Source organism: Puntigrus tetrazona, unplaced genomic scaffold (genome assembly GCF_018831695.1).
Source record: "Puntigrus tetrazona isolate hp1 unplaced genomic scaffold, ASM1883169v1 S000000150, whole genome shotgun sequence".
NCBI classification, from domain to species: Eukaryota; Metazoa; Chordata; class Actinopteri; order Cypriniformes; family Cyprinidae; genus Puntigrus; species Puntigrus tetrazona.
In genome coordinates, this window is record NW_025047826.1 from 432,501 (window position 1) to 442,500 (window position 10,000).

A 10,000-nucleotide genomic window follows, 5' to 3' on the forward strand; every position below is an offset into this window, starting at 1 on the left:
TTCGAGCCGAGGGTTCTCTTCTGCTCACCGAGGCTGTGTTTATTGAACAGGGCGATGTTTGAGCTGGACACGCGGGAGCGGGACGACGGCTCGGTGACCCTCAGTGACCTCTCACCTCAGGCCGTCCACGCCTTCCTGGATTTCGCGTACTCTGGGGAAATCGAAATCAGAGAAGACAACGTGGACATGCTGTTTCAGCTGGCCTCTTTCCTGCAGGTCACGACACGTCACTTTATCACTGATATCAGTACAGTAAGGCTCTGTGGTTTCCATTGCACTGAACACAAAGTAAAAGGGGAATGTGACATCATGTAAATAAACAGCTTTGTTCTTTTACTATTACTGAGATTCTAATTCTATTTTTTAGCATGCATTTTGAATGTTTTTGTGTTTTCTATTCTTTCATTTACAGTTTATTTTTTATTTTGTTTAATTGTACGAAGATTAAAATAAGTTCATAAATTTAATAAAAAAATTTAACTTATTGTATTTTTATTATATATTTACCAGATAGCAGATTATATAGTTTTATAAAGGTTTGTTAAATAGTTAAATAGTTAAATATTTTTATATAAATCTAGTTTACTGTGTTTATTTTTTTATGTTTGTTTTTTCCCCATGTTTTTTTTTACCATAATTTAATAATTTTAATAATTTTGTAATTTAGATATTTTTGTATTTGTTTTAGCGGTGCTTTTGTAACATTCTGTCCAGAGATTAAAGATAAAAAATAGCCTGCATGCTACGTCTGCTGTATTATAACAATATAAATAATGTTCATTAATGTGCACTGTCACTTTTAAATGAAATAAATTAATATAACCGAAGAAGAGGAATAATCTAATAGACCTTTTTCACAGTGACGCATTTCAGCGGTCATCAGCATCGTTAATCTTCAAAACATTTTTACATTTAAATTATTTTTTTAATGTATGCACATTCATAACAGTATACTTTGTATTATATAACATTTGTATAAAAGTAGCGTACCTCTATTTATCCTTTGATTAAAAAGTCGTAAGCAAATAGGAATTCAGTAAATATATTATTTGGTTTAACCGTGACGACTTCCGCCGCTGAGAAACGTAGAAATGTGAAAAAGGTCAAAGACGTCTTCGTTAACAGTTTTTTGTGTCTTGTGTTTTTCGTTGGCTCAGGTGGGCTTCCTCTCTCACGCTTGCAGTGACTTCTTGGTCCAAACGCTGGATCTCTCCAACTGTCTTCAGCTGTTGGCGCTCGCCGAGGCTTACGGCTCCTCACGTCTCCTGCGCCGCGCGACCGACTTCGTCACGCACAACTTCCACGCGCTTTCCTCCGCTCCGGACTTCCTGGAGATGCCGGCGCTCGTCTTGGAGCGCTGCCTGTCTTCGGACGCGTTCGACGTCCCGGACGAAGAAAGCGTCCTAGGTGCGCTACTCCACTGGACGCGGCACGAGCCACAGTCGCGTGAAATCCTTCTACCGAAACTTCTTCCGCGAGTCCGTCTGCACCATCTGCGTCCGTCTGCGCTGGAGGAGGCCGAGCGGCAGCTGAGCGCAGACGGATCCTGCGTTAGCGTGATTAAACAAGCGCTCGCAGACGTTCAGCGCTTCAGTGGCTTGTTTTGCGATGCCCGACCTTCTACGACATCCAGCTACATTTTCGTGCACAAAACGGAGGATATTGGAGAAATGCGGCATGCGTTCTGCTACAACATTGGTGCGGACCTCTGGATGGAGCTTCCGAATGACGCCGCGCAGATTTTAGATCGACCCGGATCATCGCTCAGCAGTTTCGGAGAAAAGCTATTCATCATTGGCGGATGCCTCGGCCAATGTCCTCGCGCTATTCGCCTGCACATCGCCGCTCATCAGCACGACGCGACGGACGAAGTCTACTGCTACTGTCCTGTCACGTGCAGCTACACACCAGCTCTGCGCATGCGCAACCCTCGGACGATGCATGCATCCGTCACCGCGCAAAATCGCATTTACGTAATCGGCGGAAAAACACGCGGCGCTTGCAGCATTCTGGACGTTGAATACTTTGATCCTCTAAGCGGCATTTGGACATCCGTCAGCCCTCTTCCCAAAGGAATCTACTTCCCTGAAGCGAGCGCATGCGGAAACATCGTTTACACGCTCGGATCCGAGATGGAGATTACTGAAGCTTTCAATCCTTCGCTCGACTGTTTCCTCCGCTACGATACTGTTGCTGATCAATGGTGCCAATTAGTGGCGGAGTTCGGACAGTTCTTCCACGCAACGCTCGTCAAATCCGTGTCCATCAACCACACGCTGTATCTGTGCGATCTTTCTACGTATAAAGTCTACAGCTTCTGTCCGGATAGTTGCGTTTGGAAGGGCGAAGGTTCGTTCGAGTGCGCCGGGTTCAACGCGGGTGCCATTGGCGTGCGGGATAAGATCTACATTCTTGGCGGCGATTATTCGCCCGATGAGATTACGGACGAGGTGCAGGTTTACGACAGCGGACGATCTGAATGGCAGGAGGTATCTCCAATGCCGCGAGCGCTGACGGAGTTTCACTGTCAGGTGCTGAGCTTCAACCGCTACCGAGATCCGTGGACGAGAGAAACAGCTGAAACACACTGAACTACAGATCCGGGGGCCTTGTCTATGAAATGTTGCGCAGAAACCATCGCAAATTTGATCTCAAGTACGCATACGTGTGATTCTTAGAATGAACGTATGCCTGGATTTCGGCAGGAACCAAACAACTCAACTGAGGCCATGATGCAATAATTCATTTTTAAAAACAACATAATGAAAAGTAGATTGCAGCCATGATTTCAAGGAATAGTTCACCCGGAAATGAGAATGCACCCACTCTCAGATCATTCAAGATTTGTAGAATGTGTCTCTGCATCAGTGTCTCAGTAATGGAAGTGAATGGGTGATTCTGTTAAAACCATTACAATAATCCAAAGCAATAATCCCCCTCCGGCCCCCTGCTGCGCCTAGAAATTCTGTCCATAAAAATACTTAACAGGACTGGTGACAAAGGGCAGCCAATATGCCCCGGGAACAAGTCTGACTTACTGCCGGCAATACGAACCAAGCTCCTGCTCTGATCATACAGGGACTGGACAGCCCTTAACAATTGGCCACTTTCCCCGTATTCTCAGAGCACCCCCCACAGGACACCGCGAGGAACCTGGTCAAATGCCTTCTCCAAATCCACAAAACACATGTGGACTGATTGGGCAAACTCCCAGGAAGCCTCCAGTATCCTGAAGAGGGTATAGAGCTGGTCCAGTGTTCCATGTCCAGGATGAAAACCACATTGTTCCTCTTGAAGCTGAGGTTTGACTATCAGACAGATTCTCCTTTCCAGTACCCTGGCATAGACTTTCCCAGGGAGGCTGAGGAGTGTGATCCCCATATAGTTGGAGCACTCCCTCCGGTCCCCCTTCTTAAAAAGAGGAACCACCACCCCGGTCTGAAAGTCCAGAGGTACTGTCCCCCACGTCCATGCGATGCTGCAGAGGTGTTTCAGCCAAGACAGCCCCACAACATCCAGAGACCTGAGGTACTTGGGATGGTTCTTGACCACCTCTGGTGCTTTGCCACCGAGGAGCTTCTTAACAACCTCAGTGACCTCAGCCAGGGGGTCGAGTCCTCCCCTGGGTCCCAGGCCTCTGCTCCCTCAGTGGAAGACGCAATGACAGGATTGAGGAGATCCTCAAAGTATTCCTTCCACCGCCCGACAATGTCCCCAGTCGAGATTGGCAGATTCCCACCAGCACTGTATACAGTCTTGGCAGGGCACTGCTTCCCCTTTCTGAGGCGTTGGACGGTTTGCCAGAACCTCTTTGAGGCTGTCCGATAGTCCTTTTCCATGGCCTCCCGAACTCCTCCCAGACCCGAGTTTTTGCCTGCACAACCACCCGGGCAGCAGTCTGCTTTGCCCACCAATACCTGTCAGCTGCCTCAGGAGTCCCACGAGCCAACCAGGCCTGATAGGACTCCTTCTTCAGCTTGACAGCATTCCTTACTTCTGGTGTCCACAACCTGGTTCGGGGGTTCCCACCACGACATGCACCGGAGACTTTATGGCCACAGCTCTGGACGACCGTGTTGACCAGAGAGGTAGAGAACATAGTCCACTCGGACTCAATGTCTCCAGCCTCCCTTGGGATCCGGTCAAAGTTCTGCCGGAGACGGGAGTTGAAGATCTACCAAACAGGGGTCTCTGCCAAATGTTCCCAACAGACCCTCACCCTCATGCTTGGGCCTGCCAAGTCTGTCTGGCCTACTCCCCCGCCAACGGATACAACTCACCACCAGGAGGTGATCAGTTGACAGTTCCGTCCCTCTCTTTACCCGAGTGTCCATGACATGCTACCGGAACCACAACCACAAAGTCGATCATCGACCTCCGCCCTAGGATGTCCTGGTGCCTATGTGTACTGGTGGACACCTTTATGCTTGAACATGGTGTTTGTTATGGACAGACCGTGACTAGCACAGAATCCCAACAACAGAACACCACTCTGGTTTAGATCGGGGGGGCCGTTCCTCTCAATCATGCCCCTCCAGGTGTTGCTAGCATCACCAACATGAGCGTTGAAGTCCCCCAGCAGGACGATAGAGTCCCTGGTCAGAGCACTTTCCAGCACCCCTCCCAAGGACTCCCGTAGGCACAAATGACAGTGAGAGTCCTCCCCCCAATCTGAAGGCACAGGGAGGCGGCCCTCTCACTCACCGGGGTAAACTCCAACACATGGCGGCTAAGCTAGGGGGCTATGAGCAAGCCCACACCAGCCTGCCGTCTCTCACTGCGGGCAACACCAGAGTAGTGAACAGTCCAGCCCCTTTCGAGGAGATGGGTTCCAGAGCCCAAGCTGCGCGTGGAGGTGAGCCCGACTATCTCTAGCCGGTACCTCTCTACCTCCTGCAGCAACTCAAGCTCCTTCCCCTCCAGAGAGGTGACGTTCCATGTCCCTAAAAGCAGATTCTGTGTCCAGGGGTTGGGTTGCCGAGGTCCCCGCCTTCCACTGCTGCCCAAACCACCGCTCTTTGTCTGGCTTGTCACCTAGGACCTGTTTGTCTTGGGAGACCCTACCAGGAGCATATAGCCCCGGACAACCTAGCTCCATGGCTTGTGCACTACATTAAAACACATTTGAAGGCTTTATGTGATAAAAGCAAAATTTGCACACATATCTATATTAATCTATTTAATGTAATTTACTTCAGACTAAGTGCTGAACATTCCAGATTTCTTTGTTTGAAGTCAATGCTGCAAACTGTATTTCTGTATCTTGATGTAAATTTGATGCATGTGTATAGAAATGCATGCCATGACACAAACACACAGCGTTGCATTGCCAAAGAGTTCTTTATTCAAACAAATAAAACACATTGCTGGCAGTTAATTTGAGTGTTTTTCCAAATTTATTACATTAGACATTCAGAGTATCAAAGCATTTAATATTTAACACATGACAAAAATCCATACGGACAAACTGTGCTGCTTTTGAAGACATCACTAGACGATCCATCCTGATCCAGATCTTCCATCCGTCTGCAGAAATGTCTCCGTCCTGTGCTGGAGCTCATCTTTGCAGCCGAGGACGATGATGAAGATGATGAGGAGGAGGAGGAATGAGCGCTGGGCTCCTCATGCGTCCTGATACTGTTTGACCAGTAACCACATGAGCAGGACCGTGATCAACACGATCATGAAGTTCAGAAACAGCTCCTGCGTGGATCGTTCCATCTGAGCCCTTCAGAGCAGAAACACGACAGACGAGCGGAGATCTAGATCAGAGACAGAGAGAGAGACAGAGAGAGAGAGAGAGAGAGAGAGAGAGAGAGAGAGAGAGAGAGAGAGAGAGAGAGAGAGAGAGAGAGAGAGAGAGAGAGAGAGAGAGAGAGAGAGAGAGAGAGAGAGAGAGAGAGAGAGAGAGAGAGAGAGAGAGAGAGAGAGAGAGAGAGAGAGAGAGAGAGAGAGAGAGAGAGAGAGAGAGAGAGAGAGAGAGAGAGAGAGAGAGAGAGAGACAGAGAGAGAGAGAGAGAGAGAGAGAGAGAGAGAGAGGGAGAGAGAGAGAGAGAGAGACAGAGAGAGAGAGAGAGAGAGAGATATGGAAAATAGACAAGTATGCTGGTCATTAAGAAATTAAGCCAGCAGTCTGTCCATCTGTCTGTTCATCCGTCCAAGTTTCAGCCCCTGTTTGGCTTTGAATTTCAAACACAACTCTATCATCAGTTTAAATGCTGCGACACACACACACACACACACACACATTTACTGTCCCTATCACGTATCATAGACCGTGGTTTCTACATAAAACCAGTTCTGATGATTGTAGACTAGAAAACATAACATTTTCCAGATTCTTAAAGGTACAGAGGTGTGGGTTCGGCACATTTTTTAAAAGTTTAAGATTCTCTTCCGCTCACCAAGGCTGCGTTTATTAGATCAAAAATACTTTTATGATTATTATCAATGCTAAAAACAGTCATGCTGATCAACATTTCTGTGGAAACTGATTAACAGGACATTCAAAAGAACAGTATTTTGTAGCTCCTGGTCAATTTGATATAGTTTCCTTCATAAAATGCACCAGTCCTAAATTCTGAGCAGTTCAAACTAAGATTTTTCCATGTTTTTTTTTTTTTTTTTTTTTTTTTATGCAAAACACAAAACCGAGAGTAAAGCACAGCGGAGTCTGACTTTGTATGAATTCTGAAAAGCATGCGGCAAAAGTGCAAGCGCATCCAGAGAAAAGCAGAAGATCGTCCTCCTGAAGACGTGCTCGTCCGGATGCTTCTTACCTTCTCGAGGTTGAGCTGGAGGTTTAAAGAGTCCGTGAGTCCGGCTCTCAGCTCTTAAAGCAGCCTGCCGGACCGGACCGGACCGGATTGGAGCAGCAGTGCTGAGGTCACAGTATTTAAGCGTCTGTGGTTCTGGATCAGAGTCCGAGGGATGAGACTGAGCTGAGCTCTATTGTTAGAGGTTTACAGACTGACGCCTCTGAGCCTCGACCCGCACACACACTTCAAAATAAAGCCGCTTAAAAGATTCTTCCCAGCGGTGCCACAGAAGAACCTTTTTTGGTTCCGCGCAGTGAATGAATGACGCTTCTGTGAAACTAGATGTTAAAGACAAAAAAAGTTATTTTACAGCATCGTGAGGCGTTTTTATTTTTAAGAGTGCACGTGAAATACTCGACTGATAATATGCAGAAAGTGTGTGTGTGTGTGTGTGTGTGTGTGTGGAGAGAATGATGAGATTCCTCAGGTGGAACATTTAGGTTGTGAAAATGTTGTTGGAACATTGTTTCAATGCGTTAGAATACAGTATAATCACGATGATCAGTAATTATGTCTCCACTGGATGCAACAAAGGCCTCGTTTGTGATGTGTTTATTGTTTTTGTGTCACCGCATCACGCTATAGGAAGGGGCGTAATATTTCTGTCACATGATCGAGGTATTCGGCCAATCACAACACACTGGATATCCGGCCAATCGGAGAACACCTCGCTTTTTCGGAACGAGCTTTGTACAACTCTCAGGAGGCGGGGCTTAGAGGAGAAACAGTAATATACAGTATGTGGAAAATAATGTGTTTTTTGAACATTGCACGACACCAAACACAAAATAATGCAACATCACACGAGCCCTTTAAGATTTTTTTAAGATTGCACAAATTTTACTTGAAGCATTCGACTAACTTGAACTTTTTCACCCAAAATATAACATTATTTAAACATTTATAAGGAACGTTAAATGTCCGGTTTTCTTGCTGTTATTATAACATTTAAAGGTTACAAAAAAAGTCTAACTTAAATATAACAAAACATGACATCATTTAAATGTTTATTTAATATTCTAAGAGTCTGCTTGTTTTGATTAGAGCATTATCTGCAAATCATTTCTAAACAATCTTAAGAATATTTCAGCACGTTGCTCTAAGAATGCTAGCCGCTTACAGTAGCTTGTTTACTGCTGTGTGACTTAAAAGAGATCTTTCCGGAAAGAAGAGCGGAGGTTTCAGCTGCACACCAAGCCTGCATTTATTAGAAATATTCAGAAAATGGAAAAAAAAAGTTTTTTAGCAATGCATATTACTAAACAAAAATTAAGTGCTGATATTTTTACTGTAGGAAATGCACTTAAATAACTTAATGCAACATAATATTTATCCTAATGATTTTTGGCATAATATAAAAATGCATTGATGTCTGTTGATACAAAACGTATGTATTGGATATACTATGAAATGTAATTTATTCCTGTGATATGAAGCTGGACAGAAATGACGCATGCTGAGACAGGAGTGTGTTCGAGGGGCTTGGTGTGTGTGTGACCTGAAGTCATGGAGCATCCTCCTCAGATTCACTCCGTCTCCTCTTTTCCTCGGGAGTCCACCTGATCCAGGAGCACTGTTGCCGTGGCGATCAGGGCAGTGACGTCCTATTGTTGGAATCCAAAAGAACATACCTGAGACATGCTCATAACTTCATCTGTACTGCATACGCCTTAGAATGGACCAAACCAACAACCAGTGTTTGATGCAGAAGACAAAGATGTATGTGGAAGACGTTCATTTTGTCAAATTTGCCATAACTCGAGGATTATTTATTGATTTAAGCTGATGGAATGAATTTTTTGATGTTAAATGTCTCCTTTCCCTTCTGTTTAAATTACTTTCAGAAAATAATCATTCACCACAATGATCGTGTTGTTCCAAACCTGACTTTCTTTCTTCTGTGAGACAATTTGGGTACGAAAAACACATTTTCTTTCATTGTGTGGACAAAAGAACATTTTTGTCATCCATACGAAAATGCCTTATTTTTTGTTTTTTCAAGAAAGATGATATATAACGGAAGTAAATAAGACTGCAATACTTAATTCAACTACAGTTTTTGTTTATTTTCAGAATTTTAATTTGAGCGGCTTCCTGACTCGACCAATCATGTGGGTTCGAGGGCGGGACTTTCCGTTGAACCGACCAATGACAGACGGGGGTGTGTCCGTCGAACGTGTTTGAAAACACGTAGCGGTTTGGACGCGCGCGCGCTCGTGTGTGTGTGTGTGTGTGTGTGTGTGTGTGTGTGTGTGTGTGTGTGTGTGTGTGTGTGTGTGTGTGTGTGTGTGTGTGTGTGTGTGTGTGTGTGTGTGTGTGTGTGTGTGTGTGTGTGTGTGTGTGTGTGTGTGTGTGTGTTAGAATCCACCAGAAGCTCCAGCGCCGCCAAGCCTCCTGAAAGCGAGCAGATCCACAAATAGATGCTTCTACATTAAAGGTGACAATAATTCAGCTCTCGTTACATAATCACTCATAAACGACGGCCCGAGCGCGCGCTGATTTATGGCGGGAATCGAGAGGAAACGAGCGAGGCGGTGCTAGCGTCCCCACAACTCACACACAACAGTTAAATGTTATGTAAACAGTAGGACTAAGAGATCACAGGAAACGTAAAAAAACCCCATTAATATCAGATTTAGCCAGGGTTCTCAAAATTTAGAGAACAACGTTTTCAAAATATCCTCACGATGTTGAACGTGCTAATAACGCGACTAAACGTTCAAATAACATTTTGGGTTAAAATACAGTCAGTATGACGGTGAGACTCTTAAATAACACCATAATCATAGAAAAACCAACATTTTGAGATTCGATAATAAAGTTAGTAGAATGTAATGAGCTGGAGTTTCAGGGGTTTGTTATTTCCTGACTTCCGGGTTCTTCGAGTGATGTTTATAAAACGTTCTCTTAAAGTCATCTGGTCTTTGATCGTGTTAGCTTGGCTCTAACACGGCTGTCTGTGGAATATTTTATTCAGACATTTTGTTTTAGAACATTAGGAGAAGGATTCCTGACATTTTGAGATCTTCACTGAAGACCAGCTGGCACCGAATCAGCTTTCTATTAATGTTACTAGAAGAACACTTGTTTCTGGTTTTAAAGGAGGCTGGCCAGAGTTTGGAGAAAGCTGAAAAGATCGTCTTTTAATATTTGCGTGGAAAGCAGTGGAGTGTTTCGATCAG

At 45.0% G+C, this 10,000-nt stretch overlaps 3 protein-coding genes across 3 annotated transcripts in view; 2 read left to right on the forward strand and 1 right to left on the reverse strand.

Moving 5' to 3' along the window:
* kbtbd3 (kelch repeat and BTB (POZ) domain containing 3) overlaps window positions 1-2,592 on the forward strand; it is a 3,681-nt gene extending 1,089 nt beyond the window's left edge. Inside the window, exons 3-4 of the mRNA XM_043230422.1 lie at window positions 51-216; window positions 1,158-2,592. Of these exons, the coding sequence (XP_043086357.1) occupies window positions 51-216; window positions 1,158-2,591 (1,600 nt within the window). The 3' untranslated portion in view covers window position 2,592. The remainder of the gene's footprint in view (window positions 1-50; window positions 217-1,157) is intronic.
* A 945-nt stretch (window positions 2,593-3,537) lies between these two features.
* Window positions 3,538-5,180, forward strand: LOC122332938. Its single transcript, XM_043230412.1, has 2 exons — window positions 3,538-3,686; window positions 3,856-5,180. The coding sequence occupies exons 1-2, from the start codon at window positions 3,538-3,540 to the stop codon at window positions 4,334-4,336; spliced, it is 630 nt and encodes a 209-aa protein (XP_043086347.1). The 3' UTR covers window positions 4,337-5,180.
* A 141-nt stretch (window positions 5,181-5,321) lies between these two features.
* Window positions 5,322-5,721, reverse strand: LOC122332951 (sarcolipin). Its single transcript, XM_043230425.1, has one exon. It carries the CDS (start codon window positions 5,719-5,721, stop codon window positions 5,623-5,625), a length of 99 nt encoding a protein of 32 aa, XP_043086360.1. The 3' UTR covers window positions 5,322-5,622.
* Between the last annotated feature and the right edge of the window lie 4,279 nt (window positions 5,722-10,000).

Excerpts from the sequence above, each read along its gene's own strand:
- LOC122332951 (XM_043230425.1), bottom strand. The coding sequence starts at position 5,721 with ATGGAACGATCCACGCAGGAGCTGTTTCTGAACTTCATGATCGTGTTG.
- LOC122332938 (XM_043230412.1), top strand. The coding sequence starts at position 3,538 with ATGGTTCTTGACCACCTCTGGTGCTTTGCCACCGAGGAGCTTCTTAAC. Across the intron at positions 3,687-3,855 it reads GGATTGAGGAGATCCTCAAA|CCCAGACCCGAGTTTTTGCC; the intron begins GTATTCCTTCCA and ends TCCCGAACTCCT.